The sequence below is a fragment of the Marmota flaviventris genome, chromosome 6 (genome assembly GCF_047511675.1).
Source record: "Marmota flaviventris isolate mMarFla1 chromosome 6, mMarFla1.hap1, whole genome shotgun sequence".
Taxonomy (NCBI): domain Eukaryota; kingdom Metazoa; phylum Chordata; class Mammalia; order Rodentia; family Sciuridae; genus Marmota; species Marmota flaviventris.
Window position 1 is genome coordinate 63,029,010 of NC_092503.1, and position 24,505 is coordinate 63,053,514.

A 24,505-nucleotide genomic window follows, 5' to 3' on the forward strand; every position below is an offset into this window, starting at 1 on the left:
TAATCCTTCAAAGGTGCTCAAATTATTTGGAAGTTAGTCACTGAAATAAAAGATCATTTCCTGATCATTTTAGGTAAAGTGAATGAAGTGGATAGCAATTTAGCTGAAAAGTTTGGGGCTTTTATAGCAAGCTAGAGCCCCAACTCTGAGAACTCACTTTGGGTCTCAATTCTTCATCTCAAAATGGTGTCGATGATGCTGATGTTAATATGTCCGATGAAAGTGTTCTGTCAAACACCTTATGTGCACTCTCTCATTCAAGCCTCGCAGTGTTATCCACACTCGGTAGATGAGGAAATTGAGGCCAAAGTGAATAAAGGGAGACCCAGGGAGGTCCAAGGTCAAACAATGAATAAATGATAGAACCAGATTTCAAAATTCAAAGCCTATGCCTTTTCTGCTGAGCTAATAATGTAGTGTACATGTATTTGCATTATTACCTGGGGCAGACTTGTAGGAGGAAACATCAACTTCAAAAATATTACTTTCATGCCGGTCACGCGCCACCTGTAATCCCAGCAACTTTGGAAGCTGAGACAGGAGGATCACAATTTCAGAGCCAACCTCAGCAATGGTGAGGTGCTGAGCATCTCAGTGAGACCCTGATTCTAAATAAAATATAAAATAGGGCTGGGAATGTGGCTCAGTGGTCGAGTGCACCTGAGTTAAATCCCTGGTACCAAAAAAAAAAAAGGAAAAGAAAAAGAATTACTTTCAGCAGGGCTTATGCCTGTAATCCTAGTGACTCAGGAGGCTGAGGCAGGAGGATCTCAGAATTCAAAGCCAGCCTCAGCAATTTAGTGAGGCCCTAAGCAACTCAATGAGATCTTGTCTCTAAATAAAATACAAAAAAGGGCTGGGATGTGGCTCAGTGGTTAAGTGCCCTTGGGTTTAATCCCTGGTAGTATTAGTAGCAGTAGTAGTAGTAATAGTAGTAATAATAATAATAATAATAATAATAATAATAACAACTTTAAGAAACTATCCTCAGTGGACTAGTCAGACTCGAATTTCATAAATAACCACAGGCCAGGAGTTCCTTAATATATTTCAGGAAATTATGGAAAAATAAGCATTATTTAATTTTTTTTGTCTTATAAGTAATGTAATCACACTCCAAAAAGCTGAAATGAATGGCAAAGAAATGATCACCTTTATCTCACGCATAGTCTTGCCAATTACTTTGGACATTTTTGTGAGTTTCTTCTTTTTAATTCATATAATTTTTGCTTAGATAGAATTAATTATACTGTCTCTTTAGCTAGTAAGCAAAATACCATTTCTGGTTATGCAAACATGCTAGAGCCTCCATTTCCATAAAAGTTGATCACTAATTTTTATTCCTCTGTACTAATTTTAGAAAGCAGTCAAGATAAACAATGTACCAAGGACCCAGGGGAGAGTGAGGTGTAGAGGTAGACGTGGGAACAGTTGTTTTGCAGGGGAGTGGAGTATACACCACACAGTGGAAGCCTGAAGGGAGGGCAGTTAATGGGTGCATCTTGGGAAAACTGTTCACTAGCAAGATGACATTGAACTGATATTGTAGGGTGGATTGGACTTTGCAGAGGTTGGGAACTGGGACTCCTGTAAAAGATAAAGATGTGCAAAGTGATCTGGCCTGGTGTGAGCAGATGAATCAGGAGACCAGGGGGATTGATATCCATAAAAGCTGGGGAGGAGTGGGCAGTAACTAGGTGGTGTCTGTCTAGATCACACATCAAAAGTATGAAGGAGGTTAGACTAGAACTACTAAAGCTACTAGATAATTTTTAGAAGCAGGGTTCTTATGCCTCATTTTTATCACAAAGAATTTCTTCAGATGACATTATGGAAGACAGCATCTGAGAATGACAAATCTAGATAAGACTGTGTTAGGAAGACATGAATGCTATCAGGAGAAATATGTAACATAGACTCTGTTGTTTGATAAATTTACATCTTTATTATACAGATTATAAGAATGTCAGATGTTCTAGTAACTTTTAGAAGTATTTGACATTTCTTCTTGTTAGCATCAAGGATGATGTCTAGGCCTGCATTATGGGGGTTGTGTAGGTCGCCTACTGCCTTCTCTCCTTGCCAAGATGTGAACCTGGGCATGGACTGCATTTAGTCAGATGAGGTTCCATTTTCTGAATTGTACAAAGGCAGTATGGCTAACAGTAACCTAAATAGTTACTACCCGTTTTTAGGCCAGGCCCACTTTTCATTCTTTATAATGAGTAGTGAGATAAAGTATCAAGACATCAAGAGTCAAGAGACCAAAGTTCCCTTTAGTCCCTATCAAAGACAGTGGTAAACAGCATTTAGGTGGCACCCACTGTGCTTTTCAGCCTTCCATGAAGGTGGTATTAACTCGCCAATGGAGAAGCCCATGACCCAAGCCCAAGCCTAGTCCTGTGAACACAGATGGGTGACTGCCCTTAAGGGTCATGATATCCAGGCACAACCCTGTTATCTCACTTGAGGTCTTCAGTGACCTGGTGTTCTTTAGTACGTACCACAAACAATATGTAGGAAGCATAGTTCCTAGATGCAAAGATACTTGTTCTAGAAGTTTTGCAGTTTTTCTCCCTTATGGTTAGATGTATTATTTGGCTTTTGGGAAAGGCACACACAAATCTGGGTGGGATTTAGGCAAGAACAACTTGAACAGTAGTCACCATTGCTAACCCAAGGGTTTCACTTGAGAAACAGTAACGTTTTTCATCTCTTTTCATGTTTTGGAGTTTTAAGCCTAAAAGGGGGATTTGGCCAGCAGTATTCTAGAATAGATCCTCATAGATTTTTCTGTCATGACACACCTTGGCAAAGAGGTATTTTCTTATCTAGGTCTTGATCCAATGGTTTCTTAATTCTAATTTTGTTTCTTTTTAGGATAAAGGGTAGAGGAGTACCTTTAGTACACGGGTTGGTAGATGAAGGCTGTGGGCCATTGGGTCTATGAGTGAAGAAGAATTTCTGTGTTTTAAAAAAGTTGAGAAAAGGTCAAAAGAAGAATATTTTGAGGGCTGGAGGTGTAGCTCAGTGGTAGAGAGCTTGCCTGGCGCATGCATGAGACACTGGGTTCGATCCTCAGCACCACATAAAAATAAATAAAGACATTGTGTTCATATACAACTAAAATATATCTAAGAAATATTTTGTATTATATAAAATCAAATTTCAGGATCCTCAATACTTTTTTATTGGAACTAGACATGCTCATCCACTTATGTATTGTCCATTGCTGCACTCCTGCTTCAAGTGAAAAGTTGAGTTATTGTAGTAAAGACCATTCCGTTTGCCCAAAATATTTATTACCTTACCCATTATAGAAAAATTTTGCTGTTGGGTGTGGTGGTGCGTACCTGTAATCCCAGCTACTTAGGAAGCCGAGATAGGAGAATTGCAAGTTTAAGGCCAGCCTGTGAAACTTAGTGAGACCCTGCCTCAAAATAAGATCAGAAGGGCTGAAGATGTAGCTAAGTGGTAAATTGCTTGCCTAGCATATGTAAGGCCTTATATTTAATCCCTAGTGCTGAAAAAAAATTACCTAATGATATCTTCTTAAACAAAAAAGCTACAACTTTACTGGGATATAATTGACATGCAACACATGGCACATATTTTCAGTGTCTAATTTGATAAATTTTGACATAGATAGATACTTATGAAACTGTCACCACAATCAAGATGCTGCATGTATTCATTGTCCTCCAAAATGTCCTTGTGCCTTTCTGAAATCCTTCCTCTTGCTCTTTCTCATCCCTCATTGTCTCCTGTAACCAATGCTTGGCTTTCCATCACTATAGATCAGTTTATATTTTCTAAAAATGGAATCTTACAGTATGTGCTGCACTTTTATATGGCTAATTTCATTTAGAACTTATTTTGAGATTCATCCATGTTGTATCAATTTTCTTTTTTTTAAACTGAGTAGTATTCATTGTAAGGATATGTTAGATTTATTTATTCATTTACCTCTCAAAGGGAAGTGTTTTTTTTTCCTGTTTCTGATAATTTCAAATAAGTCTTCTGTTAACTTTTGTGTATAAGCATTTGCATGGACATACATTTTCTTCTCTCTTGGGTAAATGCTTATGAGTGAAATGGTTTGTATTAGCTTTTGAAAGAAATGGTTAGATGGTTTCAAAGTAGTCATTGTACCATTTGACATTCCTACCAACAGTGTGGTGTGGAGAGTACTGGTTTCCCCCTAAAAGCCAATATTGGCCATTATCCAATAGTGTTTGGACTATCTATTTGTATGAATTATGAGGAAGAGTTTGTAATAATCTGGTTAATTTAGGCTGTATAGAATTCAACAAAATGGATTCAGTTTAAATAGTCAACTCTGGGGCCTAATGATCTAGATTTATTAAGAAAAGTGATTGAAGACATGGCATCCACAGAGAATCCTTTACATCAATGTTAAGATCTTTGCTTTTTATGCAGCAAAGAATGCATATCACTTTGCAGTTTTAAACATACATGAAGTATGTCGCTCCCACCTCCCACACATTCTGGGATCAAATCCTCTGAAACACTGTAAGCTTGTAGCATGCATACAAATCAAAGGGGAACCTGTCAGACAACACAGATTTCTGGGTGCTCTCCCTGCCATTCTGAACCAGAGGTTTGGGTGGGGCCCAGGAACCTGCATTTTAGGAAATGCTGTATTGCTGTATTTGAACCTGTTGCAGCACTTTTTCATACTTAAGGGTACTATTTTAGGCACCACTTGTTTCCAGTGTAGTGGTGTTAAATGTTATTCAAGTGTAAGCCACTGGATTTCAAATGAGTTTTTTTGGTTAGTAACCTTGTCAGCATGAGCCTCCTCATGGTTTATATTCACTTTTTTCATTTTTGGAATAGTTTATACATTAGAGCTAGGCTGACTATTACCAGGATCAGTTCCACTGTCTCAAATCCTCACTTCCCTGACTCTGCTGCCAGGTCTTTTTTTTTTTTTTTTTTTTGTCATTAAGCCAGAGTCCAGAGCCCATGAAACAGTCTATTGTAGAAATACAGGAATAAATTGGTATCTTAATTTGAGCTAAGAAAGTTTTTTCCCCTATAGTAACCATTTATCGTCTTTAGGAGTTTACCTTCAGAGTTCATTCACTTGAATAGCGCAGTCACTGTCACATATAAGACTGGACTGCGTGTTTCTGTTACTCATACAATGAAATTGAAATAACAACATTGTTTTTCTCTCTTTTAAAATACGCTCTATTTAGAACTATTTTGGTGGAAAACTCTCTGCTCAAGGGAAAATGCCTTGGATTGAATATAACCATGAAAAAGTTTCTGGCACAGAATTCATTATTGACTTTCTGGAAGAGAAACTTGGAGTGAATTTGAACAAAAACCTTGGACCTCATGAAAGAGCTGTGTCCCGTGCGGTGACCAAGATGGTGGAGGAGCACTTCTATTGGTGAGTGCCCTGTGGGCGCGATCCCATCCTTCCAGAGCATGCCCAAGTTCTGTTTAATTTTTCAGGTATTCCTCCCATTCCTCCCACCTTTTCAAAAGTTTTCTGTTAACAGTTTGGGATAAGAAATCAGACAGACTCAAGGTCTAAGGCATGACTGTTACACATTTAGCAGTGTCTAGATAGGGTCCCTATACATTTCCTGAAGAGGACCAGCTAGTAAGTATTTTAGATTTCGAGGCCACATGTTTCTGTTGCAGAAACTAAACTCTGCCTTTTTATTGCAAAAGCTCCCATAGGTAATATGCCCCGAGTAAGCATGACTGTAAAACTTTATTATGGACATTGAACCTTGAATTTCATTTAACACAACCTATTCTCCTTTTGACTTTTTTCTAGCCGTGTAAAAATGTAAAAACTGTGTAGCCCATGAGCTGCAGTTTGCTGGCCCTTGATCACTGAGGTGAAGGGGATACTTCATTTGGTTGGGATCAGAGTTCTTTATCAATACAAACTGCTGGATTAAAATCACTTCAGATACCTGGAAGAGGCAGGGAAGAGCACATGGAGAAAGAATTCCTAGGTGAAATAGATTACACAGCCTTTGTGAGTTTGCTGTCAATTTTTCTTAGATAGTAGGAGTTCTCTTGTGTTCCAGAAGTGGAGCATGCAGTGACTTTGCCCTGGTAGCCTGGCTCCTAGTTAGTATTCCTCAAGTTTGAAGCATCACAGTTGTGCTCCCGAGTTGCTCCTGTTCTGCTTCTTATGGCTTTGAGCTGGCAAGTCTGGCTCTTCTTGCTTTGCAAACTCATTTGTCATGTGGGACTTTGCCCTTTCCTTTCATTCATTTTCTGGCATTTCTGAGTCTTTCTCTACATCCCTATAGATGAGAACAGATTTCTCCCTGATTTCTATAAACTTTATCTTCTCCTGTAGATTTAATTAAGAATTGTTAAGCCCATTTTTTTTTTTTTACTTTGTTACTCTAGGGCCAGAGGCTGGTCCAGTAGATTTTACCCACCGCCCCTTTCCTCCTGAAAGATACACTCCACATGGGGCCGATCATAGAGGATTCTTCCTCATTGTCTCCAGGTTTCATTTATTCTATCCTCTTTCTAAATGGAAAACTTGCTGGTCTCAGATTTGAAGTGACCCTCTATTTTTCCTCATCTTTTCTTCCTTTTGGTTCTTGCTCAGTTGGTTCTGAGCTGATCTGAGCTCCACATCCTCTCCCTGCTCACTACAGAGGTGAAGGAAGGGTGAGCAGGGAGGGATCTAGAGAGTTGGTGAGCACAAGTCAGTGTGGAAGAGATCAGACTCAGTGTTCTGAAAGAAACCTGGCTCTGTTCCTTATAATGCTGATGGAGGACTTCTAGGGTTCCCTTTTCCTGTGCAGGAGTCACAGTGGGGACCAAAATGCATGACTAAGTATGACTCACTTGGCTTCCAGAAAAAGACTTGTGGGACAGAACACATCACACTGGCTTTCCATGCTCCTGATCCAGCTCTGCAGTGATGAAGGAAAATGAAGAACCTACCTTGGGCTACCCTGACCCTCATATCTTTTTTTGACAAGCCTCTCCAAAAGATACCCATGCCTTATTTGATAGATGTGCTCATTAACGTGGAGTGCTGTCACCTTGTCAGCTGCCTGAAGAACTGAGGCCCTACACTTTAAGTGGTACTTTGGCTACAACTTAGATTTTTAGGTAGCTCAGAAAATATGTATTCCGGTCAGAAAATTTTTGATTCAGTAGAATTCCCAGCTCCCACACATCATTGCCTTTTGCTCTGTGTGTGTGTGTCATTTATATAACTTTGCTTCCTGGTAGAAGTTCATGGATGGCTTCCCTCACTATCATTTTTTTTCACCAGCCCTCAGCTGATACTGGATGTGGAGGGCAGGCTGTGGATGTGGGTCGAATGTGGGGAAGTTGACAGGTGGTACCCTGGTAGGGAAGCATTTTAATTTTATGGATCAAACTTCCAGGTGCTTTGCTTGGAGATTTGCTTGGGCTATATGTAGACTCTTCTAAGGATGATTTCATTCTCTAATTCACTTTGTTATTAGCAAAATGCTTTTTTTTTTTTGCGGGGGATAGCTCTTATAGCTTTCTTGTGTCTATTTAAGGATTAATTGGAGGAAGAAATAGTGAAGGTTGGAGGGAGGGTCTTGATTAAGATGCAGGTAGCTAGTGACCTTTCAAAATTGTATTCCCACTCCTCCTATTCCCTTTAGTCTCTAGTAGCAGCAGGAAAAGCACTGCTCTCTGTTTCTGAAAGTTCCTGACCCTTTAGCCAACAGCTTGCTCTGAGGAGATTTTGAAAAGACTCCTAAGAGCTCTAAATCCCACCCTGTCCCCCTAAAATGCCTCAGGCAGAGAACCTCTGACATTCTTAGGCTCCTCTCCTCCTTCTCTTCTGGTTCCAGCAGCCATACCTAAAATGTGCATCCCTGGAAACTGGGGCCCAGCATAGGAAACTGACCTCATTATGGGGGAAAATCTTACAAGTATGGGTTTTCTGTGAGATCTTGTTAAATTCTGATGATCATTGAGCTCCTAGTTTCTAATGTACTCAGAGATGGGAGAGGAAACTGCAGTAAGCCTACTATGTTTAATTCAGTTATTGAGTGATCTGGGGGTTTCAGATATGTTTTATTTTGGCCTGAAACTTTAAAAATTCTTCACATCAAGTATAATTTTCTGGACAGCAAAAGCAGTGGAAAGCTCTCATTATTATGTAACATCACATAATTCTGAAGCTCTGTTTTAGTCTGTTCAAATAAGCACACTCAGCTATAAAGTGTTTGCTTGCATTTGAAATCTATACAATTACATCCCACTTACATTATAAAAGCTATTATTGAAGATGGAGAAGACAGTTTTTTTCATATCCCCTTTGTCCTACTGGATGCTTAAGTTAGATCCAATATGGAGAAGCTGGTATGAAGGAGTGTGGGAGAGACAGGGCATCAAATTACTGGAAAGAATTGGTTTCAGGCAGCACTATGGCTTCTTCAGTGTGACATACTGCCCCCTCGTGGACATTAGTGAGTGTTTTTTGATTCTCCCAACTCCATAGGGAAGTGTGCTGGGAGAGCTGTACTGTTAGACACTATAGTCATAACCCCTGCTAATATAGGCATTAGAAAAATGAATTCAAATTTGCTTCTAGGTTGGCCATAAATTAAAGATTTTGAGATTAAAGTATTTTTTTTTCTTTTGGGCATTGCTGTGGATCAAACTCAGGGACTCATGCATAGTAGGCAAGTGCTTTATTGTTGGGTCACACCTTTGGACTTTTTAAAAATTTTTTGCCAATACTGGGGATTGAACTCAAGAGCCTTGCATGTCCTAGGCAAGTGATACTACCACTGAGCTACATCTGCATTCCCAGCCCTATTATATTATAGATTTTTAAATCTTATTATTATTATTATTATTTTTATGGTGTTGGGGATCCGGGCCTCTCACATGCTAGGCAAGGGCTCTACCACTGAGCCAAATCCCAGCCCCATGTAGTTTTTGATGTAATTTCAGTGACTGTGAGAGATGGGTGCTTTCTTAAAATGACTTACCCAAGAAGGTCTATTCTAAAAGCCAGGACAGGCTCCCTGACTGCAACTCAATTAATATGTTCCCCTTGTCATTCTTTGCCATTCAGTTTTAGCTGTAGGGAGGGCTCCTGTTTGGAAGGCCCAATTTAATGCTTGTGAAACTTGGTGAAAGTACAGAAACATATCATAAGCTCCTTTCTCCTCTGGCAAATATTCAGAGTACAAGACAAAGTTAGCAAGGATGTAGCCCACACAGAGAGGGGCTTTCTCATGACTTGGAAGGCCAAGTTCTGAGACTCAGTTGTTTTCAAGGTTGCAGTTTTCCACACGTCAATGTTCTTTTCTGCCATGGATCTGGTGTCTTTTAAGTTATGATGAGAGATATCTTCATTAAAAATATCAGGGATCAGCATTTCTTTGCTTGTTTTTTAAAATCTCCTTTAAAAATACATGAGCAGATTTTATTCTTATGTTCTAAGATAATATTTCAAAACTCTTTGACCCCATTTTTGCATGAGAGCTCAGATAGATTTGTTGCAATAAGGAAAGTGAGTACCTCAACTTCCTGAAATAGACTTTCCAGTGATAAATTACTTTAATTGCTTAGCCTAATCTACTTTCCAAATTGGCCCTTCCTGCCCTCTTCAGTTAATAATTCATAATTCCCTGTGCAGTAGACTCCTTCTCAGCAGAGAGGGAGGAGCCACAAATCCCAGAATAAAAGTGGCAGTCCTTTTGTCACCCTCTGTAGGCATTTCTCCTTTTTCCATTTTTCTGCTTAAGTGTGTGTCATCCCTTAGAAACACTACTTAGCAATGGTTGGCTCAGAGTGAAGCCTTTTTTCATTCAATCAATAATTCATTCTTCAGCCAGCTAAATGAATGACTACCAGTAAGCAGGCACCATGTCCCTACCCCCAAGTGGCTCACAGGCTGAAGGGAGACAGACACCATAGGTCTGCAATGGTCATTGTAGGGGGCAGTATGAAGAACGGAGGGAAGCCAGTGAGAACCTGGTGGAGAAAAGAGGAAGACTTCCCAAAGGAGATGGTGTCATGAGAGAGTCTTAGTCTTAGTCACTGAAGTGACTGGAAGGGGAAGATTAGGATGTCCTGAGAAAGAGGGGTCAGCATTTGCCAAAGTGTAGAGGCAACAGGAGGTATTTCAGAAGTGTCTTGGTCTACTTGCAATGCCATAACAGAGTAACACTGGGTGGCTTATGAATAAATCCATTTGTCCTTCTTCTGTGTTTTACATTCAAGCTCCTGCTGCAGTGAGATAACTTTACATCTATGCAGTAATGTGCCTCCTCCCTGATGAACCGTGTGGCCCAGAACATGCCCCTCCTATCTCTACCTGCTGCTCTCTACCCATTGCTATGTCTTCATTTTCTGCACATGCCCTCGTACACATTTCCTGCTCAACAGAGAAAACTGAAGTCATCAAGCAGGAACTCTGAACCATTCAGTAGCCCCTGATCCCTTATAACACCTTCTTTCCCTCCGTCTCAGAGCGATTCCCTACTTCTCTCCAAGTTGCACCTACAGCCTGGCCTTCTCATCTAACTTGCCCTTGAACCATGGTTTTCTCAATAACACTCTTCACTCTAAAAACTTCCTTAGGTGACCTCACCTCTTCTCACAGCTTTAAAACTGCCATCACCTTGCCCCTGACCATCAATTTTCCATCTAGAGTCTCAGCCTGTCTCCTGAGTTCTCAGCCTTCTGAATGTCTTCTCTTGGGAGTTCCATGGGACTTTCAAATGCACCTGGTTAGCTCATCTTTCATTGCCCAAATCAGTTTCCCCTTGTGTAATCCAGTATCTGTTGGTGATATTATCCACCCAAACCAGCCTAGGAGTAAATGCCTGGTTTCTCCTTATACACAACTCGTGACTGATAGACTCTCTTCTATCTCAGCATTTCTCCCACCCATTCCCTCTGCCACTGCCTCAGTGAGTGCATCATTTTTGCCTGGTCTTGACGCAGTCTTCTAGCCAGCCTTCCTACCAGTATTGCCACACATCTGATTATGCTTCTTGTCTGTTAAAAACTTTCCAGGAATTAACCTTTGCCTTTGGGATGAAGTTCACCAGGTCTGTCATGATCTGATCCTTGCTAGTCTCATCTCTCACAAGTTACTTCATCTGCATCCTGTGCCCCACCCACACTTCCTGAAATTCTCACAGGTCATCAAGCAGCCAGGGTTCTTAATTACCGCAGGTATAAAAAGAAGAGCAAGTGGAAAAGCATTTAGTTTTCATATTTATACAGAATTTAGCAGAACAAATGTGACATATATTATACTGAGATATCCAATGAATGCTTTTCCTAGATCATTGTGATGTACTTTTTTTCCTATTTTCAGCAAAATCTGTTTCATGACTCCTAAATACTCTGAGAGACTTATTAAAACGAGGTACCTGAGGCTTTCTAATAAGATCTGTGCATATTATTTTAACCAGAGAATAAAGAAGAGTGTTTAACACATAATGTTAAACTTGATTACAGTTAAATTGATTATAAAGTCAGTAAAAATCAGGATTTTTTCAGTATGTTGGAGAAATGGACTTCTTATTTTCATATTTAAAGAGGAGACAGGCTGGGTTGTGGCTCAGTGGTAGAGTGCTTGCCTAGCACATGTGAGACACTGGGTTCGATTTCTAGCACCACATAAGAAAACTAAACAAACAAAATATAGGTATTGTGTCCATCTACAACTAAAAATATTTTTAAAAAAGTAAAGAGGAGACAACTCTAAAGGCACAGAACTGTATAAGATGATCAAACTTCCAGGGTCTTTCGTTTTTGCTTTTTTTTTCTCCCTTCACGTGGAAAACAGCATTTTGTTTCAGCAACAATTGACTCTCATCCCTTGTGTTCCCCCCAAAATGTTGTTCACATTTCTGATTTTTTTGAAGTGCTTATTACTGCTGCATCAACCTGTACTAGAAGTAGAGATGACTCTCACTACATTTTTTATCAGTATGAGGAAAAACTAGAGTCTCATGCCTGTACTCCTACCGCTATCTTTTCCTCAGTCTTCAGTGGGAAACCCTTTTAATTTCTAACTACCAACACCGTTAGCTTTAAAAGCATTCTTTCAGTTGCAAAGATTTGGAGAACAAATTTGGCAAAGGCCTGGGTATTGCAGTTGAGGAGATTCATGAACAGTGAATAGCCATTTAACTGTCTGTACATGTTATATAGGTGCACCCTATGCTGAGGTTGCCAAGAGCACCACCCAGATGGGAAAAGTGACTCAACCAAGTTCCTTTGGAGTTTTATTCACTTTATAATCCTGAGAACAAGCTGAGGTGTAGAGTTGGTTTTTAGGAGAGCCAATCATTTCCAAAATATTTATAATTTATAATAAACATGGACAAGTATACCTACTCACTAATCCTCTGCAAAAAAGACAAAAATGGTTTCTTTTTTTAAAAAAATAATTTTATATCATGAAATATAAAGTGCAAACAATGGAGTGTATGAAACAGAACCATGCAGCTTTTTTAAAAAAAAATATTCTTTTTAGTTGTAGATGGACACAGTATCTTTATTTACTTATTTTTATGTGGTGCTGAGGATTGAACCCAGTGCTTCTCATGTGTGAGGCAGGTGCTCTACCCCTGAGCTACAGCCCCAACCCACCATGCAGCTTTTTTAGCACAAAGCCTGTGCCTGTAGAGCTGTCATTGTGCTCAAGAAAGGAAGGAAGGATGCCAGCCCCTGAGTCCTCACTGCCATGTGTCCAGGGAGACTCACCGTCCTAACTAAAACAGTTTGAGTTGGGGTTCTTTTTGTTTTTTTGTGGGGCTGTGTAAGAGAAAGGGAAAGCATGGTATGGAGAGGGTCTGAGGGCAGGTTCCCAGAGAGGTTTGGTGGGATTGGAATATCATCTGGATTTTTCACCTTTTCTCTCACAGGCCCGTATTAGAGCCTCTTGTAATATCTGCCACGCAGATTGCTCTTTGTAAAAGCTGCAATTATTTGGTTCCTCCAGAGTGTGCCGAGTTCTGAACAACTCATTCAGAAGCGACTCTCTGGAGCTGACACGCGTCTGATGCACGGTAGTAACCTGTTTCCACACAATTCCAGGACATTAGCTTATTGCCAGTGGGTGGACAATCTCAATGAGACCCGGAAGATGCTCTCTCTTAGTGGTGGTGGTCCCTTCAGTAACCTGCTGAGGTGGGTCGTGTGCCACATAACAAAAGGAATTGTGAAGCGCGAGATGCACGGCCATGGCATTGGCCGCTTCTCGGAGGAAGAGATTTACATGCTGATGGAGAAGGACATGCGCTCCTTAGCAGGGCTCTTGGGTAACGTACCATGCCTTCTATTCTGTATTTTGTATCCTTATATTTTGCATGTGTGGTGAAGCACTGCTGATGTACTAATGTAAACCAAGCAAGATGACTTGCTTGGTTTCTTCTCTTCCACATGTGGGTTGCAGTGCCATCATTTAACCAAGCTCCCCAGTTTTCAGGAGTTTTTAGTCTTCCCACTAAATTCTGGTGTTTGACTATGACTTGTGTAGCAGGTCCCTTCTGAAGAGAGTATGGGACATGCTTTGGTATCACTACCTGGCTGTAAATGATGCAGATATTTCTGAATGTGCTGTGAGAAAAGGATGATTTTGGGCAAGGAAAGCTCTTCTGTTTATAAATAGGTCAAGGTTAAAAGGCAGCTTATGAATTGTACCCATCAACATCAAGTTTGAGAGAGATGCTGTGGGCGCTGGTTCTGACCTATTCCATGTGCATGTGCAACATTTGTCCTTTTCTCATCCCTTCCATTTTTGTTTGTGTTCTTGATCCTCTTCAGAGCATGTTTTAGCTCTGATTTTGTATTTATGACATACAATGGGCTTAACTGTGTTTGGGAAGTTCCTCAAGGAGAGGTGCAGAGCCACATTCTGTTCACGGGCTGGGAGGGTGGGTGTGCTCTTGCTCACCTGGCTGGCTGCAGGTGGCCCAGTCTGCTGCAGGTCTGTACTTGGCAGAGCTTGAGTCTTACCTATGACAATTCATGAATAGATCATTTGAATTCAGGATCCTGCAGGTATGAAATAATGTCTTCTAGAGGGAGACAACTAAGGTAGAGGGAGTCAAGTCCTCCATGTGATTAGTCTTTGGGGTCTACTGATTTCATCTATATAAGGTGGTTTTCTTCCACTGGCCTTCCCTTGGTAGCAGCAATTCCCAGATTCGTTGTTATCCCTATTCTGGAACATATTAGTACTTTACCTCCATCAGAAAGTGGGATTTGGAATTTGTTTTGTTGAAACCCACGTAGTGCCCTAGGAACTGGAGGCTGAGTTAGGTACAGTCTGTCCCTTGCAGAGTGACTTGCTCTGTCTAGCTTTTTGCTGTCCCATACCCCAGACACTTGCTAGACATGGAGTTCTTCCTTGAACCTTAGCCTGTGGGTGGCAGATTGTGGCTCCTCATCCATCTCTTGGTTAGCCTTGTTATAGGGGTCATGTACCATGGGGGGGCTTGATGCTGGCTGAACTCCTTCTACAGCTCTGTCTGGCTTGAAGAATTGACACTGTGTAGACTTTCTTTTGTTTTGCTCCATTGAGACTAGGTGGAATTAGCCTTGTTCATTCCTTTAGAATCCTAGTACTGTATTCTTGACCTCAAAAACCAGGCCCACAGCTGGGTCACTTCCTCCTTAACATTGACTATGTCTCTTCCTGACTTGCTTTCCCTCCCTGCCAGCCCATGCTGTTGGGAGGCTGGCAAACAGGGAGTTGAGTCCCCACAGTTATGGCAGAGATTATGGTATTAAAGTACTGCTTATCTTCAACAATGTGACAGTTTGTTTCTTAAACAGAGAGGGGTGATCGTCACTTTTCTGGGGCATTTCCGGTTAAGAGAACTAGGAACAGGTTGATAATGATAACTGATAATATTTCTTTAACATTTGATGACTTAAACAATGCTATCTCCTGAATTTCTGGGAGATGGGAGGGAAATTAATCACTTGATGGCTAGGTTGGATACTTGGCAGATATAGTAGTGTCCCCCCTTATTCATGACTTTCTGGAGTTTTAGATACCTGTAGTCAATTGCAGCCAGAAAATATTGAATGGGAAATCCCAGCAATAAATTTGTAAGTTTTAAATTGCAGTGCTCTGTGTAACATGATGAAATCTCTCACCTCCCAGTCCAGGGTATGAATCATCTCTTCATCCACCATATCCATGCTCTATGAACTACATTTAGTAACCCTCTTGATTTGTGTCGTGATGTACTACAGTGCTTGCATAGCGGTCACTCTTATTTTACGGAGAATTGCTCTAAGTACATGAGTAGTGATGCTGACAATTTGGATATGCCAAAGAGAAGTTGTAAAGTATTTCTTTAAGTGAAAGGATGAAAGTTCTCAATAAGGAAAAAAAAAAGCATCCTATGCTGAAGTTGCTAAAATCTATAGCAAGTTACGCTTGCTTATCTCTAAATGAATCTCACTTATAAATTAAACTTTATCATAGATATGTACCTATGGGGGAAAAAAAAAACCCATACTATATAAATGTTTGGTTCTATCTGTGGCCTCAGGCATCCACTAGAGATCTTAGAACATATTCATTGAGGACAAGATGGGGGGATACTCTACCTCCTAGAGTGTGAGGGCTAAATGCAATAAGTAAAGTATTTACTACAGGGTCTGACCCATGAGGGATACTAAATAAATAAGTAGTTACAGTTATTAATTAATTATAGAATTTTGGGAAGGTTCAGAAAAGCACAAGGAAGGAAAATAAGTCATTATACTTTTATAATCTAGTGCTAACCATGATTACCATTTTGATGTATAGCTTTCCAGTATTTTTATGCATAATTTTGAATCATGGTTATGCTTTTATTCCTGTATACATGTCAGTTTCCATTTCTCCTATTTTTTTCTTATTAAATATTCTATACTTTGTGACTCTATAAACCTGGTATCATACTTGGTACCAGGAAAACTGATATAAGACTTATCAGATGAAACCTCACTTTATCTTCTGCCTTTTTAATATTTGTTATATTATTAATACTCAATCTACAGTTATGATCTTGAAGCAGATAGAAAATAAGAGAATGAAATTAAGAATTGTACAGCTGTATCTGGTGTTAGCAAAGAGATCCCTAGCTGTAACCATTAGATATGAGATTAAACTAAGAATAGAAGATGGAATCTAGCACAAAATTAAATAACACCACTCATCTGACAGATAAGGAAACCAAGGCACAGAAGGTTGAGTGATTTACCAAAAGTCACACAATCAGTAGAAGTGGATCCAGGAATCAAATCCAGTTCAAAATCAAGACTCTTGTTATTTTCTGGCCCTACCATCACCCTGAGGTTCCTTATGGATTGTGCTTCAAAGTGAAGAAGTTGGATTATGTCAGGCTGACCTCTTTAAAATGTCTCCTAAAGTTGCCAGAGCTTTAACTGGCAGCTTAAAATTTTGTCTCCAAAGTAATTTTTAAGTATGTTTTATTAGATGGCTCCAGGGATGGGAGTGCAGAATTAAATATGGAGTATTACTATTGTTTGATTTCCTGAGCTTTGCGAGTTGAAGTTGGGCCTTCACTGGGAAGATTGCTCCCCAGCTAGGCTGAAATGCATCAGTACTTAAGGAGAAAGGATCTCTTTTAAAGGGCTGCTTCTGAAAAAGAAGGTGATAAATGGAATTTGTTCAATGGAAGTGAGAAAAGCAGATTTCCAGCAAGCTTTACTTGATTGATAAGAAATTTAATGTGCTTTTCTTAAATTAGAAAATAACTCGGCATGTCTTTGTTTTTCAGAGTCCTTGTTGATGTTGGGTTGGCATATCTGTCAGAACCAGATCAATGTGATATTGATTATTTAATACAGAATAGAGGGATGCACAGCAGAGCTTTTCTTTACTACCTCCTCAGCATATAGTATTGCAGCTGGGTAGTTTTCCAGAATTATTGTATGTTGCTGTTGGATAAGACGTTTTGTTTTTTAGGTACATAGATATTTGGCTGATTACTTAGTTAAGAGTTAAATTGTGAAGATTAAAATATTCTCAGAGAACAGCATGGTTAACCTTTTGTGATTAGTAAAAGAGAATCTCTCATCTAGTGTTCATTAGAAATGCCTTTGGGGTTGCACCTGCAGATTGGGAAGCCTTGCTATGAAGCACAGGGTTGATGCTGTTCAGGACACAGGTGGAGTACAGTCAGGCAGAGGCATGTGTGGGGAAAAGGTAAAGAGAATAGGGTGCAATTATGCCTTGAAATCTAGATAGAAATCCTGGAAAGGCAGAATGCCACATTGCTGACCCCACTCCTCCTCCGGCATGCCAAGAGAAGACAGAGCTTGTCTCCATGAGCTCAGAATCCAAAAGAGTAGGTTGGACTCTTGTGGGGCCTAGAATGGAGAAGGATGTGGTAGTATCAGCAATGAGAGCTGCTCTCTTTGGTGAGTGTGCCAAACTCATCCTATGGATTAATTCACCTTTTCTTATGTTTTTGAAACTTCTAGTCACAACACAAGATTGCATTTTGGTGCTTTGGCAAGCAGCTTTCACAAAGTTGGCCAGACCAAAAGTTATTAAGAAATGTTGAGGTGACCCCTGTTGTGTATGGAGGGTGAAGGGGAGAGTTGAGGGTGGGCCTGAAGTTGTTCTCCCCTATATCTCAGGATGGAGTAACAGGCTGCTACATCGTGGTGGTGGAAGAGGGGGATGGTGGTGGTGGATGGTGACAGTCTTAAAGAATCTTGTGTTTAGCTGGTCATGATGGAGCAGCAGGGACTACTAAAATCTAATGTTTCTTTACTTCAAATTGGACTTTTATGGATTGTGGGTGGTGACACAGCAGTTATTTCATGGCAAAAGTAGAATAATTGGTAAACAAAGCTGGTTTGGGAGAAATAATCATATAGAGGGAGAATAATAAAGATGCAGTTTCAAGTATGAGGCTCAACCTTGTACAGGTGGTGCTCAGTAACCATTTTTGAATGGATAAAGAAAAGAATGAATGAATGTTAGGATGCATTTAGCAGATTAAGCATGCACTCCAGGATCTGTGGATCTGAGAGCACTTTCCAAGCAAAATATTTGAATGTGGGAATACGTTTAAAGGATGAGATAAAAAATGGTAATGGGCTCTGCAACTGAAATCTTGTAATTTCCTATCAAAGAATGTTCTCTTCAGCTGCTTCTCTGTAGTTAGAGACAATGGGAGGAGATTAAACTCATAATAATTAGAATTCTGATGGAAGGGTAATTCCTTGACTTAGATCAAGCACACATGTATTGAAGTGCATGTTGGGCTCTTAGTGAAGGGCTTGAGAGTTGGTGGTGAAAAAGTTGGGTACAGCACTGAGCCACCAGAGCTGCCACCCAAAGGAGATATTGTTAGTAAACACTTATAAAATTGCAGCACTTGAGTGCCACAGTGGAGAAATGAAGGTGCAATGAGGGCATTTGGCAGGGGAAATTTTGTGGGTAGGTTGGGATGGGAGAGGGTGTGGTGGTTTGGGAAGGCTTCTTTGAGGGATGATTTTTTTTTTTTTAATTGTAGATGGACACAATATCTTTTATTTTTTTATGTGGTGCTGAGGATTGAACCTAGTGCCTCACACATGTGAGGTGGGTGCTCTACCGCTGAGCTACAGCCCCAGCCCAGAGGGGCCATATTTAAGCTGGGCTCTGAAAGATAATCAAGGGTTAGGCAGGCATGTGGGGGAAGGGGAGCAGGGCCAGGACAGTGAGTAGAAGAGTATGGAATAGGGAAGGAGCCTTGCATTAAAGTCTCAGAGATGAAACAGTGGGGAACTTTCAAGGAATGGAAAGGTGACCAGTGTCCCTGGAAATGGTATGAGAGCAGAAGGGCAGCATGAGGCAGAGGTAAGAAGATGCAAGGATTATACAGATCTCACATGTCACATAAATAATTCTGGGCTTTTTCTAAGGCAAAGAAGACCATCAGAGGTTTAAAGTAGGGAGGTAGCATTGATTGGTAACAGACAGATTTGAGTGATGGGAATATGAGGCTAAGGAAATAATTGTATCAACTGGGCTCATTGTACTGACTCCCTACCTGCTTTCTTTCTTTTGGTATTGGAGATCCAACTTAGGGGTGCTTAACCACTGAGCCACACCCTCAGCCCTTTTTTATATTTTATTTAGAGATGGGGCTTTGCTGGGTTGCTTAGGGCCTAGCTAAGTTGCTGAGGCTGGCTTTGAACTCACGATCCTCCTGCCTCAGCCTCCCAAGCTACTGGGATTAGACGTGTGATACCATGCCTGGCTATTTTTGTTTTTGTGCCTTAAGGGTACAAAGTTAGTGACTTCAGGGGCAAAAAAAAGTGTAAATACTCAACTCATAATTTATTTCCATAGAGGTAAATTGAATTGAACTTCACAATAGTTGCAAAAGAGCATTTTTATATTCTTAAATAATGAAGAGGCTAACAAGCAAATTAATTATTTGAAAATTAATTTTGTATCCACTATGCAACATTAATTAACTATGTGCTTTATTAGATTATTGGAAAATAAAGAAAGAGATTGGTCTCTACTCAAGAAGCTTATGAATGTAAGTTCTCAAGTTTCTACACTCAAGAAAACAACATCCTTGGGTGTGAAAAATTTTCCATATAATCTTGGACCTCCTATTGTAATCTTTCAGAATTGGGGAAGAATAGGAAAAAAGTCAGAAAATGGAGACAGAAACTTGTTCCTATTTCCAAAATAAGAGGGAGAAGAAGGAGATTCTGAAAATGAAAACTAAATATCAGATGAGTTATTAAGTCAATGGTTATTTTTGTAAAGTACTATCTTTGGTTCATTGTGAATAAATCATACTAAAAAGTAAGTACTGTGCTTGACTTGCTAATTGGGTAGGTCATCTCTCGATTTCTTCAAACCATTGGAATACCATCATGTCTGACATTCTGGTGGGCACAATGGCTAATTTTCAAAGGGATTTGTGGGTGTGTGTGGTTCCCCAAGTTTTCCTGAGTATTGTGGGGAGGAGAGGAAGCCGGACAGGGTTGGACTGTGTCCCGTGTTGTGCCCCTAGCAAAGCCCCATCTCTAAATAAAATATAATCATGACTGAGGTAAAGTCATGATTGGATCCTCATAGTTTTGACTAATGGACTAATATCACCAGAAGAGACCTCTCTAGGAATAATGCAGTAGACTTATCATGTTCAGTACTTTTTCCCATTGATTTGTTCACAGATTTGAAGGCATGCTTAATGGTTTTGAATGACAGTGGGTGGAAGGATAGCCAAAAAGTTGAATGGAAGAATTAAGAATCAGAGCTTTGAACTTTAACAAGATGAAATCTAAAAGGGATAAATGTCAAATTCCATACATAGGTCTAAAATTCAAATTACACATATCCAGGGTGGAGAGGCATATAAAACTACTTAAGGATTTTAATCTTGATATGTCCCCAGTGTGGTGAGCTGTCACAGAGACTAGTAAAAACTTGTGTAAGTTGTTCGCTTGGGGAAATTTGGTGTTTGCTTTCTCTGGGCATTCTTTGCAACTTCTTGTCATAACTTGATGTGACTTCTCCTTAACTGGACTCTGTGCTGGGACTGGTGGATTCATTCTCTGTCTTTGGGGCCTGACTGAGTGCATGGCACACAGTAGGCCTCCATCAAATGTTTGTTGAATGAGAAGTGTACTGTTCAGTCATGGAATAAAGGAAAACAGCCACATGAGCATCTTTCCAGAGGAGGTGGTTAAGGATGTGGTTAGTATTTACTCTACATCTCTATTATTAAATCAACCTTCATTTTTTAAAAAATATTTATTTTTTAGTTTTAGGTGGACACAATATCTTTACTTTACATTTATGTGGTGCTGAGGATTGAACCCAATGCCTCATGCATGCTAGACGAGCATTCTACCACTGAGCCACAACCCCAGCACATTCATTTTCTTTTAAAGAGTCTTTTTTTTCCCTAAAGGCTTTTGATCTGGACAGAAGCAAAATAGTTTTATTTATTTATTAATTTTTTGTGGACACAATAGTACATAACTTATGAGGTACAATATGATGTTTTGATTCATGCTTACTGCTTTCGGTTTTAACAGAGCTTGGGAATAGACTGTTTTAGTACCTTCTCTTCCTACTCCATTTCATTATGTCATTTCAACAGCACCTCTTGGAAATATCTAGGTCATCTGCACATTAGCCCTTCAGGCTTCAGTGGGACACCGCTCTGAATACAGCAGACACACACCATAGTTCCCAGTGAAGGTAATGGAGAAGACTTCAGATCTGGGCAGGGGAAAGGGATGAGAAGCAATAGATTGTATCTAGGCACCTCTTAGCACACTTAGCATATACCAGGGAACTATGATCTGAGGTCGGGGGAGAAGGAAGACATAGGAGCAATGAAGTCTGTCAATCTCACTAAAAAAGATCCACAGATGAAAGAAGAAAATTTGAAGTAGGTTCTGTGTGCTTTCAAAAGGAGTGTTCTAGAGGACTCTGGGTCCCTCTAGAACAGTGGCTTTCAGCCTGATTGCTCTTTAGAATGACCCAGGAAGGTGTGTGTGTGACTGGGTGCTCTTAAAATGCAGCTACACAGCTTCTTGCCAGGCTGGTTAATTCACTGGGGTTGGGGTCTGTGGAAAGATATTTAAAAAAACTCAGCAGATGAGTCAAGTATATCTGTTATCTAAGATAGCTCAGGAGTGGAGGCCTAGGTGCTATAAGAAGGAAGGTACCAGGTAAAGAACCATGGAAGGGCCATGTGTCTTGATACCAAAAGAGAGAGTATATGAGTATATAGCCTTTTATAAGGGAGGTGTTTTAGTCAGTTTTTTTTTTTTTTTTTTTTTTTTTTTTTTTTTGCTGCTGCAACTGCAAGAACAATTTTAGGGGAGGAAAAGTTTATTTAGGGGCTTGCAGTTTCAGAGGTCTCAGTCCATAGACAGCAAACTCCATTCCTTGGGGCTCAAGGTGAGGCTGAACATCAATGGAGGAAGAGTGTGGTAGAGGGAAACAGCTCACTGGATGATCAGGAAGGAGAGAGGAGAGGGAGAGAGGGAGAGACTCCACTCTCTAGATACAAAATACGTACCCCATAGCCCTGACCCCAGTGAATCACTTCCTCCAGCCACACCCCACCTGACTCCAATTACCTACTCAGTTTATCCCATCAGGATTAATCCACTAATTAGGTTAAGGCTATAACCCAATCATTTCTCCTCCAAATCTTCTTGTGTTGTTTCACACGTGAGCTTTTGCTGGACACCACATCTAAACCATAACACCCCAGTATTGGTACCAATTTCTGGTTTTTTTTTTTTTTTTTTTTTTTCAGCTTTGTTGCTGCTGTGACTCAAAGACCCAACCAGAATGATTTTGGGGTGGAGAATTATGGTTTAGATGTGTTGTTCTGGTTGGGTCTTTTAACCATAGCAGTGAAAAAGCTGAATAAAACAGGAGGTGATCAACTTTGGTGCAAATTAGGCCTACTTTCCAGTTTTGTTGAAAGGTAAGTCTGGTTGGGTCTGTCAGCATGGTACTTAGTCTGGTCCTTCCTTTTATCCATGTCAAAATTGTTACTATAGACAGTAGATTTTTTTTTTCGTAAATTTTGTTTTTTGTTTTCATAAATTTTAGAAATTTACTATTTAAACTATTTTTTAAAGTCAATTCTATTGAGATATAATGCACATACCATGCAATCTACTTTTAAGGTATATAATTTTGTGCTTTTTAGTATATTCACAAGGTTTTCAACCATGACTACTGTCAAATTTCAGAACATTTCCATCAGTCCCAAAAGAAATGCATTAGTCATACGCTGTCACTTCCCATCTCTTCCCCAGACCCTGGCAACCTCCAATTAGCACTACATCTCTGTAGATTTGCCCCTTCTGGTGATTTCATATAAATGGATTCATACAATATGTAGAAACTATTTTTAATAGCATCTTGAAGATGTTCTAGTCTTAACAACACCCCTGAGAGCCAGTCACTCTACAATGAGAGCCAGTCACTGAGCAGACAAGAAGCTAGGCGAGGTTCAGAGAGGGTTGAGGATGGTTCAAGGCCATTCAGTTAGTGACAGAATGTTTCCTTCTGCTCCAGCATGCCTTGTTTGCATAGGTGGCTTGTAAAAGTCACATGCAAGAAAAGTAATAATTAGAGGCTGGGGATGTGGCTCAAGCGGTAATGCGCTCTCCTGGCATGTGCGGGGCGCTGGGTTCGATCCTCAGTACCACATAAAAAATAAAGATGTTGTATCCACCGAAAACTAAAAAATAAATATTAAAAAATTCTCTCTCTCTCTCTTAAAAGAAAAAAAGAAAAGTAATAATTAGATTTGAAATCATAAATCCTATGTTCACCTGTATTGAATGGATTCCAGTGAAAGCCTAAGCTTTTACAAGTTTGTACTGGAGTGCTGTGCTTACCAGTTGAGGTGGAAGTGATTTACTCTGAAAGGTCTTTACATATGATTCAATAACTCTAAATTGCTTGCTGCTCTCTAATGGAGAGGATCATTGGAACATACACTCAGAAAGCATTAACTCCTCTTTTTGCTCATCCTCTGCACTCTAGATTTCCAATAGAAGGAGGGAGAAGGGAGGAACTGATAGCTTGGGGACCCAGGTATCCTGAAATAGTCAGGGATAATGGGATGAGGCTCACTAACACTTGTATCCTTACAGGGACTAGGCATTTGTAACCCAGAGTTGTGCTTTCTTTTTTTCTCATTTTCATTGTTGCTGTTTGATTCGGTAAGAACATGTTGATTACTCATGCAAACAAACAAAAAATAGTTTTAGCAGAATAAAATGAAATGTTAATAAATATTGAGTTCCTAGAATTCTTTGTGGCATGTTTAGCAATACAAATTAATTGGTATAATTTGGACAGACTCAATCTGGCCTTTATTTTATCCTAGGGTATTATTCTAGCTCTTTCTCTAAGAAAAGTGATGTGACTTTTTGTTTAAATTTCAGGCTTCCAATTCCTGAATGATTCTATGTTAGTTGAATACAGAACATGAAGACTTAGTGTTCCCTGTACCCCACCAATCACCCAAGTTGTCGGATACATAAGCATTCAATGTTTGTGATCTGTTGGGCTGACTTACCTGCATAGCATTTGGGAGGAATTAATTATAGATAAATGATGACCTAGTATATCCTAATACATTAAGTTAGTTGTCAACCAACAACATTTTTTTAATTTATTTAAATAATTTACTTTATTAAAATAAACCAACATTTCAAGAACTAGAAGGAATATATCTCCCATTATTCTGTAATTTAATTCAGTAACAATTTCCTATTTCCTTATGTCTTCCACACGCACAGTTTGATGAGATTTCATTTTTGATGTACACTTCTCTTTGTATCCTAAAAGCTCTGAATATTTTTCTGTGTTGTTGACATTTTAAAAATTTCTCTCCTTTAATAACCCCATATTTTGTTACATTATCCTTTAAGTTATTTCAGATTTTTTTTGTGTGATAACTCAAATATCTTCTGAGGATTTATTTGACATTAGCTC

The 24,505-nt window shown here is 39.7% G+C and overlaps 1 protein-coding gene across 2 annotated transcripts in view; it reads left to right on the forward strand.

Annotated features, from left to right (window-relative positions):
* Faxc (failed axon connections homolog, metaxin like GST domain containing) overlaps positions 1-24,505 on the forward strand; it is a 69,226-nt gene that overhangs the window by 11,272 nt on the left and 33,449 nt on the right. For both annotated transcript variants that reach the window (XM_071613192.1, XM_027928204.2), the window contains 2 exons: positions 5,226-5,422; positions 13,075-13,298. In XM_071613192.1, coding sequence (XP_071469293.1) covers positions 5,226-5,422; positions 13,075-13,298 — 421 coding nt within the window. The remainder of the gene's footprint in view (positions 1-5,225; positions 5,423-13,074; positions 13,299-24,505) is intronic.